Source organism: Egretta garzetta, unplaced genomic scaffold (assembly GCF_000687185.1).
Source record: "Egretta garzetta isolate BGI_Z169 unplaced genomic scaffold, ASM68718v1 scaffold371, whole genome shotgun sequence".
Taxonomy (NCBI): domain Eukaryota; kingdom Metazoa; phylum Chordata; class Aves; order Pelecaniformes; family Ardeidae; genus Egretta; species Egretta garzetta.
Genome location: NW_009258616.1, coordinates 424,217 through 441,735, shown reverse-complemented (window position 1 = coordinate 441,735; position 17,519 = coordinate 424,217). Strand labels below are relative to the sequence as shown.

Here is a 17,519-nt window from a genome sequence, read left to right as displayed (position 1 = left end):
TTCACAGAAAGCAACAGACCAATAAAGCAAGTAATGTTTTTCCTCCCCAATATTCTTTTTCATTTGATTGACAAAACAATATAAAGCTGGTTATTTGCATATAGATTGACAGAACAGAGAAACTGAGTCCCAAAGGTAAGGCAAAATAGCTACAGAATAAAGCACGGTAGATTCTGTGTATTGAAGGATGTGTTGCACATTGTCTCTTTGACCACTAAACACAGTCCTGTAGGTTCAGATTTTAGGCCTGAAATGAAGTTTGTAGTTCAGAAGGGGTTGATTCCAAATCATTGACCTTTCAGTTACTTTTAGAAAGAAGAGAATTGGACGGTGGGGAAAAAAATTGTCTCAGCTCTAAGAGCATGTATCTAAGAGCAACTCATGTCTTTGGAAGGAAATGCTAAAATGAAGACAGCTGTTGCTCTATCGTTTATTCTTTATGAGTGTCTGAAAACAAAGAAAAATTACTTTAAACAGAAGTGAAGGATGCAGCTGTTATGTTTGCTTTGGAGGCTTTTTGCCTATATAGGTTTCAAGTAAGACTGCCAAATTGGTACAGGTATAGTCATAAAGGCACAGTCATTGCAGCCTGCTGTATTTCCTCAACTCTGATTTTAGCCTGTCTGAGGTTGTTGCATACAAACCTGATGTTCATCTTCTCTGTGTGTTCTTTTCGAGAAAGTGGAAGTGAGGTGAAGAATGTGTGTTCTGTGAACAGTTTCCATTGCCTGGCCCGACAGAAATTTAGCAAGTCAGCCGCACTTATGTTTTAAATGAGCAGTATGTTCAGTTAGATGACAGGGATCTTTAATATTAAACAAATATCAACTTGTGTAAGTGGAAGGGTTTGTTATGTTTTATGGGGATTTTTTTGGCTGAAGTCTTTCATCAAACCTTTATCACTGAAAATGTGTAGGTGTTATTTGCTGCTTGTCACTGTAGAACAGAATGAGCAAGTACCTGTGTTGTATCTAGTGGATCTTTCCCGAGGGCTTTCTCCATAGAAAACGGTATTAAAGCTCCCCCACAAAAGGAGAGTTGTTCAAACTATCCAAACAGAGTGAATTTCCTAATCTTTAACTGGTAAGGCTCTTCCACAGTAGAGCAGAAAAACTCAGTGAAATTGTTTCAAATAATTGGAAACTGAGCCATGGCTCCATAAGGATATTTGTGAATTGGGTCTCTGAATTCTGGTCCTTAGTATATGGAACTGCAGTATTTTGTGTGACTGTGCAAATAAGCCAAGGGGAGTTTTTTCCATTTCCTGTGCAGAATAAAGTTCAGTATTTCTCAAATAGGCTATTTTACATGAGAATTTTGTTAGCTGGATAATCTGGAAGGCAAGTTTATCAAAGATACAGAAGACAGCTTTGGGCCTCATCAGTATTACAAAGACCAATTATTACTGCAAAGGTATAAATAAATAGTTTATGTACTTTTGGGGGGGTAATCTGATACAGGCTTAAACTCTGTATTTCATTATTGGTTCACGGAAAGATCCTGTTTGTTAAAGAAAACATGTTTGGTTTTTTTTTTAATATTGCCAGTACTGTTCCAAAATGAAGGGACCTTTAAGGAAAGAAATAGAAAAATGGATGTGTCTCTGAGAGAAAAATGTTTAATCAAATGAAATGGGGATAAATATTCAATTGTCTACACGCATTTAATTTTTATTTCTTTATTTAATATTTTGTAGTTAGATTTTAATATATAAAATTTAACTTTAGAAATCATACAGTAGATCTGAATAATTCAGCATAAAATTTTGCATTTATATTGAACTTTTATTGCCTTCAGTACAGCTTTTGTAGTAAAATATTTTTATATTGCTCTTCAACTTACAGTTGGATAGATAATGGAGTTTTCTTTTAGTATTTCATATTATTCTTTGTATCTGAGTAATCAATTTCATTATTAATAGAAATATTTTCCAAATTAATGAGATTTGAAAAATTGTATCTTGCTTAGTGTAGCAGTGAGTTAATAATTTGTCTTTAAATATTCTTATAGCGTATGACAGTATTGGCTTCTGTCAAAGCTTAGATGAGGTTACCAACTGGCAGACGGGGTAGACACATGTATGCATAAGGTGTTTTGCTCAGGTTGATGGGATTACCATCCAGTCTGATGTCTTCAAGAGCCCTACGTACATAAGTAAAATCTTTCATTTTGCAGAAAGTGTCTTCGTGCATCTCTTGAATGTTGTTGTTCTAAAAAAAAAAAAAAAAAAGCTATCAGAATAGTTGCCTGAAAATAATTTTTTACTCTTTGAAGAACAATTTACGGATATATTTTCAGTGCCTAGAGAGATATTTGTTTGAACCCGAGGGACCGGATTGTGGCTGCAAGTCATCAACAGAGAAATCTTCCCAGCAGGGGTAAAATTGCTTGGCCAGTGCAAAGTTTCAAAACTGAGTAAAGCAAACCATGTACCAGAGACAGACTTTGCAGGAGGTGCCTGGTAGAAGTATAGAGCATTTTCATTTCTGGGATCATATTGAAGAGATTTATTAATGCAAATTGGAACCAGCATAGGCCAGTCCAAAAATCGTAGAACCATAATTATCATCCTGACATTTTCATATGCCTTAACCTGTGAAGCCACAAATCTGCAATTTGATCTGTGACAAATTTCTTTCACTCAGGCCCTCTCACATTAGCTTAACCCACATCTGTATATATACAGGGAAAAATGAATGCTTTAGGTTTTATTGCTTTTATTTGAATGCCTCTTATATACCTTATCTTCACTGAGCTTTTGCTCTTGAAATGAACCATTTTCAACAATGAATTGCTAGAATACAATATTGTATGGAAATTTAGACTAAGAAGGTAATCTCCTAAAATGAGGGCAGTCTGAAAATTCTTCCCTTCTCCATTCCTTTGCTAGTTAGAAATTGGTGTGGAAAAAGTCCAGCTTTGGTCTGTAGCTCATAACACTGAATATTTAATTTACAGGCATGGGCAGTTAAAAAACAAAAAGCCAGCTAGCAGGCAGAGTATTTCTATAGATTTATTTATTAGAAGATAGAAGTTAAATTATGTATGGTACATCAGGTTATTTTTTCAAGGGTTTTTCTCCTGTATTATGTAATAAATGCAAACATTTTCTGTTAATCAAAACTGGGCATTGGTACACGTGGAGATAAAGGGAAAGAAGCAGAGATGGAAAAAGTTAAAAGGGTGAATTCAGAAATTAAATTTTAGGTAAAAACAAATACAAAAAAAAAGATTACAGGAAGATAATGATGAAATTTTCCAACACAGTCAAATGGAAAAGTTTAGCTGAAAAAATGTTAGCAACTGGGAATGATCTTTATTAAGGGAATGAAATGCACTGAGTATAGATACTACGAATATGTAAAGCAAATTTCTTTTGGTATCCAAAAGTATTCTTGGAAGATTTGAGCAGTGTGAGCGATTTCTGTCTTTGAAGTATCTTAGACTAATATTGCTCTTGACAGCTGTGGGTGTAACTATAATCTGTACTAACAATAAATCTAGATTTTTATGTTTGAAAAACACTGTATTACAAATTCTAATAATTAATGCTTAGCTGAGCTAAATTTTAATTCTTTCAGATAGTACATTCACTACTTAATTGTATGTTTCCAATAGTTTGTTTAGTCAAGTAAGTACACTTTCGGACAAACAGAAGAAACAAAACAAGACAATAGTTGCCCTTTCCAGTTTTAGTGTTTGAACATGATATATAGAGCCATTACTTTTGTAGCCTACCTGAAGATGAAGAGCTTGGAGGCTCTCAGGGAGTGGCAATGGAATGTGATCCAAGTTATTGTCAGTGATATAAAGATGCTGAAGTTCATGCAGATCCTAGAGGATGAAGGAAAAAGGCAGGGGGAAATTACAGACATTTTTGAAAATCTTTATCAAGTTTGAAATCTATCACTGCAATGAGCACTGCCATATACTAACACATTTTCCTTCAGCATGATATGGTTGAAAGGAAGAAGAAATTCAAAGACAGTCATGAAATGTCATTTGCACAGTCTGAGAACTGTTGCTGTTAAAAGATTAAGTGTTTGGATTAAAATTAAAGAAAAAATTATTTGAAATGTCTAGAAACTTAATAATAAGACATGTAATTTCAGTGGTGTAGTTCTAAAGTGAAAATACTGCTTCTCCCAGTCATTATGCAGAAAGGTTTCCTATTCCATCTGTTTTCTTGCTTTTGTAACAATCTTACTCTATTTTGCAGAAGTGTATTGGTGTTGAAGCAAATTATAACTGTATAAGAAATGCCTAATAAATTTCTCATTCCATTTGAAAAGGTAAATAATTTTCTCCCTTGACTTAGTGAGAGAAACAGCTACATCTGGTAATTATAAAAATGGTAAGATATAAATTTGTCTAGGTCAATAAGGCTCAGTAGAATACTTTCATTTTGCCCCTGTTTGACACACACGAGTTATGGTACCTAACTACTTTGAGTCCAGTGACCTAGTTTAATTCCTACTGACAGAACTCTGAGATATCAGGGTGCAGGTTCTTGGTAAATATGGAAGATAATGGCTGAGACTCCTTCATGGCTAAAATCAGGAGAGTGCAGAAGAAAAGCGTGCTGGGCCAGAGTCTTGATTTGGGGGACTGATTTTGCCCATCGTTTCTATGCCCAACACCTGCCTTACATTGGGCTAGGAGAAAATACCTGATTCAGTAACTGCTGTTGTTTGCTTCATTAAGAACCTGTCTTCCAAAGGAGGAATTCAGAGATGACTCGTTACAACTACCTTCTTAGATGCAATTGAATAGTGTCTACGAGCCAAGTCTAACATATGAAGCTAGCCTATATTCTATAATGACTTCAGATTTCACATGCAATTAGGAGCAGTACATGGCTGCTTCTCCCTACCAAAATTCTCAAGGAGGGAGAATCACTCAAAGGTTCCAATTTCCCTGATTTTCAAGGTGGAAAGAAAGTATATACATTTAATGAATATTCTAGCAAGTTCCCATGTAGATACATGGCAGAGTAAGTGTGAAGCAGTGGTATCCATAGCTTTGCCCTTCACTCTTGTCTGCTTGTAAGGGAACATTGAGTCTTGCTAGTCATGTGGGTAGTTGGTTCCTAGGTACAAAGGTAGTACTCCATCACATGTCTTGTGTGGATCTTTGTAAAGAAGAATAAAAAGGGTTCTCATGTCCAGCTGATAATGCTTCTACATCTTACCCTATCTTTGTAGATTACCCAGCAGCCAGCACAGTCATGATGCCTATAGTCTTAACGGTTTTACTACTGTAGAGGGACACATCCTTAGGAGAGAGGAAGAAAAGATTTTCCCGTCAAACCCAGGCTTACTTTAAATGCCTCGTTACGTATTCCTTTGCGACCAAGCCTGTTCTTACTAACATCGATGAACGTTAAAGTAGATGGTAACTCAGGGAGTTGCCTTATCCTGTTGTCACGGAGCACCAGCTCCTGAAGTTGGGGCAATCTCTGGAAGGCATCTTCATGGATCTCTGATATAAAGTTTGCAGTCAAATCAATCCTCTTTAAATTGTCTGGCAGAGAAATAAGATAAAACAAGCATGTTAGAATGTATTTCCTGAAAGTTTTAAAAATAAAAAGGCAAATGGGTTTTTTAAATTACAAGTGGAGTGTCTTGAATCAGATCCATTCCTGACCTACTATGTGGCAGCTCTCCCTCTCTGTATATAATGCAATAATCTATATTTGAACACTTCTCCTAAGGAAGGGGACCAAAATCTCCTTCTCATCCTGTTTAGAATTACCGGTGTCATTACTTATGCACCTTTCAGTGAAAGATTTTAAAGTTAATGGTTTAAAAATTTCTGTGTGTCATGGTAATCTTTAAAGTGGTTATCTTTTGGAAAAATAACTTTTAAAGGGAAATAAACATATTCTCTACCACCTTGTTCCACCTGTTGGGTTTTTTTTAATTATTTTTAGCTTTTTCTATGTGTAACAAATTTGATATATTGACCTTTTCTAAAAAAATATACTCAAACAGGTTTTTTTCAATGAAAAAAAGAAAATGAAACTTATTTCTGGCAAAAGAGAATAATGTCTAAATATCAGTACATTAATATGCATTAGTTTTAAATGCATTATTCTGTAGCTTACTTCTATTGTCCACCCAGAATGTTTTTATTATAGTTTTATTCTATTTTATTATTCTTATGATAGCAGTATATTTTGTCCCAAATAATTTTTCTCTCTTCTTAGTATTTTTTCCCCCTTGTTTTTTTTATATACCAGTTGTATTCCTTCCCAACCTTCATATTGGTTTGAGCAAACCAGACCCTTATAATTTTCTTTCATGAAAAAGATCTTTGCATTCCCCTTAATTATTGTAGTAACTTTTTTTGGCACTGGTTCCACCTTTCTCATCATGAAATCAATAAACGTTAGTTACAAAAGGTTAGATTTAAACAAAAACAAAGGATGTGTCTTGATATTCAGGCTGATGAATGATAGCAGTCCCTATCCCTAAACAGGGTAAGCTTAATACTTCCTGAAAAATCAGGTATCTTTAAGAATCTCAGGTAGGAAATGTGAAAATATAAGCTACATAAATCACAAATTTTGGCCAGTTTTAGGCCACAAATTATTATGGATTAGCAATTTTCATTTAGTGAATGTTTTCCTAGATAATTCTGGAGTAAACCAATGAACACACACTTTAAATGTAAAATTTAAAGATAAAATTCCTTTCACATAGATACATTGCAAATATTTGAAAGTATGTCTACCTGAGAACTTGTCTTGTTTAGGAAAACAATACTTTCTAATACGCTACAACTGTTCCAATGAGGTTTGGGGGTTTTCCTACCTTTCTAAAGTTGATTATAAGTGACAGCAAAATCATAGATTAACGTTGTTATTCCTAACAGTAAAGACATCTGGCAGAGAATCTGTATTTGATGTATTGACCTTTACATTCAAATTAGAAAACCACTTTTCCATATGTGCATTTATGTGTATAATCCTACCATCATCAAACATTATATAAAATGAATCACTACATCTTAGGTTAGTATAAGCCAGTAATAACAGAAAATAAAGCTAATTGCAACAATACTACTCTCCATACTTAAGTTAGCAAAGTCATTTCTGCTAATCTTCCTGATTCTGTTGTAGCGTGAGTAGAAATACATGGTATTCTTAGGCAATGGTGGAACAGCATCAAGCTCATGATCATCACAGTAGACTGTGGTCCCAAGGCATGTACACAAAAGGCAAGTGGGAAGACCTATCAAAGAATTTAAAAGAAAACAATTTGTTGCAACAAGAATATACAAAAATTATATTTAAATTACTATCATGAAATGCTCGACAAAGCACATATTGATAAGATTTTGTCAATGATAAATTTCACTCACATTCTGTTTTGATCACCACATCATATAATTGCAACAAGAAAGTGGTTAAATTCTGCTTAAAACTAGATAGTTTTTTCTGCCTGTGCCTATTAGAAGGTCATTTAACTTGTCCTGATACAGTCTTTCTCAGACTATAACAATAGAGTATTAGGTGACAGCAGCCAACCAGAGATCGATTTCCCCCTAAGCTGGCAAGTATGCACTTCCATCTTGATGGAGAAATAACAGCTGATGAATGAAATTTGCTAGGATTTTCCAAGTTTGGTTCCGTAAATAGTACTTCTGGAACATTTGTAAGGAAATGAATGTATTCCTCCAGAGCTATGGAGAAGAACCTCAGTTTCCTTTGCATGTTCTTGAATTATGTTTTCTGATTCAGAAATTCAACATCATGAAAAATTTCTCTATCAGTCTGAGTTTAGGTAACTTGGAGACCATGTAAACAAAATATTTGGTTTTCACCAGACATTCATGAAAATGAAAAATTAAGCCATCTCATCTCAGTCATAAAACTGAATTAATACCATGAATTCAGAAGTTTCTTTTGATGATACTGTTCACATTTGGTGAGAGTTGTGACACTGACTGTTTTTTCTGAATGTCATTTTTAGTGGGAAAAGCTGTTTGTTGCTATGTGTGTTGATTAATCAGCATATCTGTTTCTCAGTTTTTAATCCCATATAAATACTTTTCTGCTCCATGTTTTCCTTCTCCTTGTAGCAGATAGCTGGTTGTTTGTTCTGGTTACTTTATAGAATAATAGTATCATTAATGAGTATGAAAATGTTTTTCTTGCAGATGAGTTTTTTCTCCATATCAGTTGTGGCTACATGGAAGATTTGCCTTCTTAATCTGTGTCAATTACCAACAGGCAGCAGTAACTAACTGAAGGGTGAACTATAGATGTGATGTCTTTTCAAGCAAGATTAAAGAATCAGGGACCGGAATACTCTTTTAGTTGAGAATCTCTACTTGGACGTCCAGCAATAACATTTCTGGAGAGATAAGACTCTTTTTATACTTTCCCTAACTTCCTCCACAGGACAGCTTAAATTAACTACAGGGAGCAAGCCTGACACAGGGGGAAAATAAATTGTTACAACTTGAATCATTCCAGCAAATCTAGGCCTAAATGAATGTAGAGTTTAGTATGGCTGATATTTTTTCAAAATATTGCAACATAGTACAGGAAGACACTTTCCCCTTCTGTCCTATTTTTGATCTTGGAGGAGTGGTATTTGTCTCCTATGGGTGGTGTAGACTGAAAAAGGACAGAAGTATGGGAAGGATTCAAGCAGATATCAACAAGAAAAATTAACTTGGCTTAGTGTTCCTGTGCCTTGTAGTCTTCTATCCAGCACCAAGCCAAGAACAGCAGCAACATCGGGCAGGAAAATATGTTGCTGAAATCAGTAAAGACACTAAGTCTGACTTGATATGTTACAGCCTTAAGCCTCCCATGCATATCTTTAGTTGATGCACTAGTTGATTTGCATTCAGTGCTCAAAAATGTTGACAGATACAGAATTCATAATACGTAATATTTACAGGAAATGTTTTGTAACATCCTGCAGCTTTCAAAATTAAAGAAAATTGTGTGAGTTTTTTCAGAACTCTCCTGGGAAATTCTCATTTCCACTTTTGTTTGGTTTGACATCAGTGTATTTTTTTTTGCCTGGTCACGTCTCACTAGTGATAGGCATATAATCAAGACTAGGAGTGATTAATCTCTCTTCTCTGAACACGCAATTTTGGAAGCATGAACTCTTTTTTTTTTTTTTTTCCTCCTCATTTCATTTGTCTTCTGTGGCACTCAGTTACGGTGTTAGGTGTTAGGCATAGTAAAAAGAAGGATTTTCATGTTGTTGTATGTTGATCACCATACAACACAAAGACCCATCACAGCAGAGGATAACTCTAGTAAGCTTCAACTAGAAGAGTTTAAAGTAGCTACTAAAAAATGTCAATTATTAGCATCACAGTATTTGTGTGGCAGAGGGACAGATTGTGGTTTACAATTTTAATTCCCCTGTGACATGTAGAACGTGCTTATTTCACTATAGCTAGTCAGAACAGAAAATCAGCTTCACCAAAATTTCTAAATAACTCCCTTTCCTTAAGTTTCATGGTTTCTAGTTTTCATGATCAAAAAATCTTCAACATTTTAATTATATTTTGTATCACACTTTTTTATAAAAACCAAGTAACAAATCATTATGAAGTAAAGACGGTTGGTAATGACATTGAAATCTAAGTCAGTAGAAAAGTAGTGGTAGCACTTGCCAAGCATTAGAAAAAAATTAAGTTGTAATTATTAAGGAAAATTTTGTTTGAAAATAATCTCCATTGGCTCACATTGTCATAGTGAAATAGTAGGGAAACATTTTGACTAGCTACCTCTCTGACTTCAGAGCATTCAAGATAGGCATGCTATACCTCTCCTCAGTAAGAGAGGTACAGAAATTATATACCTCCTCTTCAGTAAGAGACATAGATATTCATAAGCAAACAAAATGGGCTTACTCAAAAGCAAAGCTACACACGCAAAACTCATTTCTCTTTCCTACTAACCGTCTTGAGTTTGGGGTCCAAGAACCCCAGACCCCTGTGCTGAAGACCCATCAATTAATTTGGGAGTTGATGCTTCCTCCTCAGGTTCTTCTGTCAATGGTGCAGAAGAATAACTCTCTTGAATTATAGAAGGTAGTGCTGTCCCAGTCTCTGTCTAGGGAAAATTAAGAAGGAAGAGGAAATGTTACTGTTTACTTCCGCTGTCAGCTGTTTCTCTTCCAGTTACTCATATTCTCCCACTAGAGGTCATGTATGTTCTGAGGTTTAGTGCATGAGCTGGATTTTTTCTGGCAGCTATAATGAATTCTGACAATGTCAAAGCAATTAATGAAACTCCAACATACTTACACTTTTTATCTCATTGTTTTAAATGTTTTGTTATATGCACACATGCATACACTACATTAGTGAGAACATGTACTAAAAAAATGCTTTTTCCACATTTAAAGATAAATTAGATTTGTGATAAAAATGGATATATTCTCTGTGACAAATGAAAATTTGCTGTGAAGCATTGAAAGGATGCAAGTCATTTGACCATAAAATTGTAAATTATATCATCATAAATCCAAATCCAGTGTAGCTGTGCAGACTCTGTTTTAAGAACACTAAGATGCTTTAAAAATCTTATTATCTAAGAATTCTGAAGTCTAAGTTCACATGCTTCTTGCTAATATGTTGGCAGTGGTTTTGTCTTTTTTTTAAAAATCTGGATACTGGAAGGCTCTGGCTAGCTTCATTCATCAATGGCTGCATTATGCAGTATGAATATAAATAAAAAATATTTGATAAAATCTTGATTTAGAAAAATCCTATAGAATTTGGCAGATCCTTTCATGGAACTAGAAACCTTATTTTTTCTTCTCCACACAATACAATTAGTCAAACCTGTAAATTTTATTTTATTAGATTTTATTCTAAAGATAAAGATGCATTCTGTGGATTTTGCTATATGACAACTTCAGGATAAAAAGGAAGATGTAGCAGTTTCCTGCATCATAACACCCCTCATAAAACAAATATTGCAGACTTGCCAGGCTTGTTGCAGGGGGGTCTACATTTGCAAAGAAGCAGAGTGGTTTACCCAGACATTGAGAATCCACTCAAATTATGTGACCGTTGGAAGTTACTTTACCACTGTAACTTTATTTCCCCATGTGTAATAATATTGTTTGACCATGCCAGGGCCTCCTTTGAAGATGCACTTTCTATTTTTTATATCCCAGACGATGAATTAGTGTCCTTATATGGTTTTGCACAGCTGAGGTGCTGTTTAAAAGTTAAGTAATACATCCACCCCTGTGGGTGTTGCACGCCTGTGCTGCAGTTAACACTCCTTAGCAATACATCTAAGACATGACCAAAAATAAGAACTTTGTCACAGTGTCTTTATCCCAAGTGCGAAGGCACTGAAGCCTAAAATTATGTTTTAATAAAGATTTTCCTCCACTGCTGCCTTCTAGCACCACATCGCCATAAAACTATTGAATCCTGAGTTTTTCACCTGACCAAACATCTCCTTCTTTGATATCATCCCCCAGCTACTGCTGGTTTTGCTGTCTCCATGGAGAATCATGAAATCACTCACACTAGTGCTCATAAATTCTAGTTGTAAAAGACAGGTAACAGTAGATCACATCCAGACTAGATGAGTGATTAGGATTTTTTAAATTAAGCTTTCTATGTAGACTATACAAGTTAAAGGAACTAACATCCCTGAGCTCCGGGTCCCAAGCATGAGCAAAGCTTTTGCTATATTCTGATTCCTATTAATCTCTTAGCTTATCTATATAATATTCAACAAGTAGAGTTATTTTTGTCTTATTCCAGGATAGGATAGATTTTAATTATATTTATATTTATTTATATGAAATACCTATATATGTTTGTATGTGTATATATATTTACCACAATTTTAGAAGAAAATACTTTACACTTTGTAATAGAATCTCTGGACCTTGCAGTGTAGCTATATATCATTACTAGCAGTATAAAAGCATTATGATCCTGGACTGCGTGAGAACAGCTAAATAACCATCTAATACCTACTTTTTGCATAGAATTATTTTGGTTTAGGTTATATAGTGGCCATAGGTTCCAATATTTTGCATCGATGAGTTTCACTGAAGACAGAGAGTACAGAAGCAATGAAAAACTGGGAAACACTCTGAACCTCACAGACCCAGATTTTGACTAAGCACACTTCAGGTTCTCTGTATCTTCTTTCACTGTATTCCAATAAGGCATAGATACTATTATTAAGTAGAGTTTATAGATAAAAATGCCCTGATACAGTTACTAAGATGATAACTTTGCAAAACACAGGGTGATCAAGTGAGCAAAATGAACTTCAGCTGAACTATGACTGAGTAACCTGTTGGTGTAAGTAAGAGTAAGGATGTACCTTGTTGCTTTGTGCAGACAAATACACAATGTTCCCATCTGCCGCACTGACAGCAAGACAGCTTAACCAGGAATGGACTTGGGGACAAATCAAAAGAAGACTTCGGGAACAAAGGAAATGGGACAGATGTTCCCCGAATGGAGGAAGCCTAGAGGGAGAGATGCATTCCAGACTTTTATTGACCCAGGGTAGTCCTGCACTAAAGTGCTTGCACATGCTGTCTACTTCTTCACCAGTTTTGTGGAAATCAGATAAGAGTCCCTGTCCTGAACTTTGGAACGAAATCTGGAGATTTTGAGACATGTTAATGGCTTTGTATGCATCTTTTGTGGCAGTTCTAGTGAAAATAATACCCTGGAGAAGAACATTTTCAAGATACAGTTTGTAAACGGTCTTTAGACCTATGATAATGTTCCTTTCACTTGTCATGGAATTTGGGTCACCTACACTGACTGTCACTTCTCTGAATATTTGAGGGCATACTTTATGGAACTTACTAGCTTGGGATTTATGTTTTATGCTTTCTCAGGTGTTCTTAGTTGATTAACTACTGTAGCTGTTGGGTACCAAAGAAGAGGTATTAACTTCTAGTAATTCTGTTTCCAGACTGTTCTCTCTCTCTTATTACAGGATGTTACCTCGCTTTGGAGATGAGCAGTTGAAAGCCTCCCACAGTTTCCTTCCTAATGTGCTAAATCTGGGTTCTAGAGAAATTGTTCCAAGCAGTTAGCATCACCTAATCTGTCTCCTGCACCAGTGGTGACTGTCATAAAAAATACAATTACTACATTGAATTTAATGATGTTGCCATTTTTACACTGGTAATGGAGTAGAAGTTCACTGATACATGTGTATTACACACCAGACCCATATAGAGAGCAAGCAGGATTTGCTCGCTGTACGTAGGCTGGGCTTGAACCAGTAACCTAAAGGTAAAAGTCTGTTTCCCATTATCAGTCATCTGATCCATGCAGCTTTCTATCTTTTACATATTTGATAAATCACGCAAGATTGTAACAAGCATAGATGTTTCTTGGACTATATATTGTACAGAATGATCCTTCATATTCCAGATTTTTGTTTATTTTTGGCAACATGTACTTTACTAAAAAATTGAAACAGAAATTATTCTATATCACTTAATGGTATTATTCTCCATAGGGGTTTTGGAGGGACTTGGGGGTTGGGTTGCATTTCCTTTGCTACTCAAAGTAATAGTCTTTATAAAAAATCACAAAGCAGGGAGAATATTATATAATAAAGCATTTTTCTCTTTGCAAATATTTGCAAGTCTTTGAATCATAATCAGCCTTCCATGCTGGATTTAATACACGGCATAAGAAAACACTGAAAGGGAATCACATCAACCACCATTAGACATCTATGTGGTAAATAGTTACCTTACTCTGTCTTTGGAATCAGTCAAAAGATTTAGAGAATAGCAGTGCAGAACATTAGCCACAGAGCATGCTGAAGGAGAGTGATATCTTTCCTAAGATTGCATGGAGTATCTATTTTTCCCCTTCCTATATTTGTCTGACGTGACTGCATTTACAAACTAAACTGTTTAAAGTGGATGGCCAATTTAGAGGCACTTTCAGACCAGGAAGTTACAAAAGTTAAGAGCAGACAAATCTGAACATATCAATGAGCAATAAAATGCAATTGGTAAAAGTCAGCTCGTAACTTCAGTCATCCATAGGCTAGGCATTTAGTCATCCTTTCACAGTCAGCAGAGAACAAGACGAGGTGGAACAGAATAGAAATGTGGGTAAGAGTAACCTATATGAGGATTACTGACCCACATAATCTATGCAAAGTCATAAAATACAGAAAATAAACAGATTTAAAGTGGTAAACAGTGAGGCTGGAAGCAATTAGTTGCCATATTTTTCTTCTGAGGTGGTATAATTCCAGTGGCAGATGTTCTGTCTATTATTTTATGTCTATATCTTTTAGGATCAAACTTGGTATATTACATGTAATAAGTTTAAATCTACAGGACAATCTGAAGTGTGTCCAGTTTCAGTGCTTCTTTTACTGCAAAAAGTACACTTAAAAACACAAACCAAATTTCAGAACTTAAAAAGACACATTATAAACTTGAAGGGACAGTTGTTCCACACACTGACCCATCAAAAGAAACTAGTTTCCCCACAACTGTTCTGAAACTACCAAAGGCTTACAAGAAAATGTCTAATTATGGTAGAGGTTTTTGGTTTGTTTTCTTTTCCAAAAGTGGCTCATACTTGTTTCTTCTTGAATTTTGCATTTAAGGTCCTCTTTTCTCCTATTGTTCTATCTGAAAAATAAATAAACCTGTGAGCCATTGCATGTTAATGCAATAACTACTTAGATTGTAAATTATGCAGCTCAGATAAATTGTCATTTTCTGGTACAGAGCTACATAAATAAGTTATGTAGAGAAATTAATGTAATAAAACTCAGTGAGATCTTAGGGAAAGGGAAGGTGATATTTGTTCACAAAATTACTAAGTAAACCGATTTTACCTGCTCACACTCATTCTCTCAGATTGTAATCACTTGCACGTTTGCACCCACATACTCCCACATACCTAAATGTGTATGCCTGAGTGGTCTGGCCAGGATCACCTGTGTTCAACACAGAAGACAAGGGACAGAAGCTAATGAGTCCTTTTAGTGCCTGTGAGGTTCTGACACACAATGACAACTAGCCTTTATCTCCTTTAAGATTCAGCAACTGTTATGAAGTAGTCCTTTTCCTCAGAGTCTTGGCTGCTCCAGTATCCATGAATCTTAGGTCAGGTTGCTGCCCCTTGCCTCCTTTTCTTCACTGGGAATGTGATTGCATGATGGCTAACATGGAAAGGAACGGTATATGTTGTATTCTACAATGTTATTTCCTGTCTGCTGGTGATAGGATGAAAGGTCTTCATGAAGAAGTTATCTGTGTGTTATCAGGGTGCAGAACCTTTGATTTTGGCATAAACAACACATTCCTCAGTTTTGCTGCTGGGAACAGTATTCTGAAAGTGGTGCAGTTGGGTACAGTGTCCTTCATTATCAATGCAGGCCATTCTTTTAACACTTTAAGCCCTCACATTTTTTTAAGTTATTTTGTTGTTTCTGCTGGGTCTTACGTGCACATACACACATAAATTACCATTCATACTTCAGTCAGACCAACCTTAATATTTAGGTTACAGAGCTCTAGAGTTGTAACCCAGTTCTCTAGGAATTAACATCTGTGGCTTCTGCCTTGGAAAATATAGGTAGACTCTTGGATTCTTCTAATTAGTCTTAGAAAGAGAAGAAGTCTTTTTAAAACCTTGACCACAGAATATCCTAAAGCTTCTTGTCTCAAAAGCAAGTGTATCTATGTCATGTCTGATTTTAGCTGAGTAAAAGCACTTGTGCTGTGCAGCATTGCTACAGAGATGTTACTTAATAATTCTGTTTCTGAGAATGAAGAGAGTCCGTATAAATTGAGCTAATCTGGATTTCCATCAGTACAAATGAAGTCAAAGTCTCATTCCAGTACTGTATTTGAAATTACAGATTTTATTTCTATCATTCTGCTTTGAGGGCTATGTAATATTTAAGTTAACCTACAGCAGATGCTTTTCTTTGGAACAGTGTTCAAGTTTTGCAAGAGATAAAATCTCAAAGCGAAATATGCCAGTTTTAGAAACCAGAACAGGGCTCTTTGCACTATTGTAAAGCACAAAAGGACTGAAAACTAGCCCCAGCTATTCAATGAAGATTTCCACAGGAGCTCCTGCTGATCCAAGCCACAAAGTAGACATACACAGCCAGACAAACAAAGTTGGAGATCACTCAGATGACCAGAGTATCTACCAGAAACTTTGTCAACGCTCAGACCTGTGGTAAGAAGCTGCCTCAGCTGGACTTCCAGACCTCACTGTAAAGGAGAGTTCAGGGTCTCAAGCACATTTCCTCATGTAGTCCAGGCAGACCGGGCACTGCTGGAGCTCAGCGTGCTTTTGCCCATTTCACCAGGCTGGCTTTTCCTAAATGCACTGTGATTGTTTTGAACCTGAAGTACAACCAGTGTTAGAAACAGGAACAAAAAGGACCAAATTCACCCCGCTTAACTGCAGACACTGAATTTAAGTGTCCTATGTAGGAGCTTAGTCTCCTTACACTGCTGGCACAGATAGTGGAGGAAGAATCACTTCCTGAGGGTGGTTCATCACGCACATGCTGTGAATTAACTTCCTGAGGTGCCTGCCTATCTTTCTTTGGCTGTAAAGGAGACCATATAGAGATAACCATATTTTTTACCAGACATTGAGGCCAAAGTCTGGTGTCAGATCTGTTCTTCCTCTCATTTCTACAGCTTACAGTGCAAAGACATTTCCTCTGATTTGATCCAATCCAGTACATTCATGTAGCCTGCAGTGATACAGACATAGTGCTCACAAGGTGCTGTATCTCCAGAACTAGAGAAGTTTCTTATAGTTTGGGTTTGCCTGCACAGTGTGGACTGTTATGCTATATAGAAATGTCCTGTCAGTGTAAGACCAGTTAACACCTAGTGACAGGTCCAGGACATGACTATGGTGCAAGGAAGAAAGTGCTGAGGACAGGGGAATGGGTGTGATGCATTTCCTGCCACTGGGAGAGACATTCTGTATGATAACAATAGTGATCGCTACACAACTCTAAAAATAAAAACACCAATATCAAAAAAGGAATAATAATGAGAGGAAATTTTTTTCTGCACAATGATTTTTTATATTTCCTACTTTTTCTTGAATATGTGATCTGAACTCTATGTCCACGATCAATAGCTGCAGCTATTTTATCCACAGCTAGTATTTCTACTTCTATTAACAAGAGCTAAGTTGGGAGTGGAAGTTGAAAAGCAGAAACTGGAAGCTGATTCAGGCTTAGTTCTCCTGTAAAGAGAGCCAGAACCAAAACCATTCTTGAGAAATAACATTCAAAGTAAATTTTCAATCCCCAGCATTCTGTGATGTCAAAATAGGGATCATGCTGCTATGAAATATATACAATTACTGCAGTACCTTTTCTATACTATTTTTTTCTTTAAACAAAGCAAAACAAAAAGGTATAAGTCATTAAAAAAAAAAAAACAAACTATGTTGATACTAATGGACAGTCCATGAAGTCTTTAAGTACTAGTACTAGGTTGCATTGAGGAATCTAGGGA

The 17,519-nt window shown here is 35.9% G+C and overlaps 1 protein-coding gene across 1 annotated transcript in view; it reads right to left on the bottom strand.

Annotated features, from left to right (window-relative positions):
* Positions 1-2,039: 2,039 nt before the first annotated feature.
* EPYC (epiphycan) overlaps positions 2,040-17,519 on the bottom strand; it is a 22,581-nt gene continuing 7,101 nt past the window's right edge. The window contains exons 2-6 of the mRNA XM_035903528.1: positions 9,937-10,090; positions 7,077-7,235; positions 5,321-5,523; positions 3,739-3,834; positions 2,040-2,210 (exon numbers count right to left, since the gene is read on the bottom strand). Of these exons, the coding sequence (XP_035759421.1) occupies positions 2,040-2,210; positions 3,739-3,834; positions 5,321-5,523; positions 7,077-7,235; positions 9,937-10,090 (783 nt within the window). The remainder of the gene's footprint in view (positions 2,211-3,738; positions 3,835-5,320; positions 5,524-7,076; positions 7,236-9,936; positions 10,091-17,519) is intronic.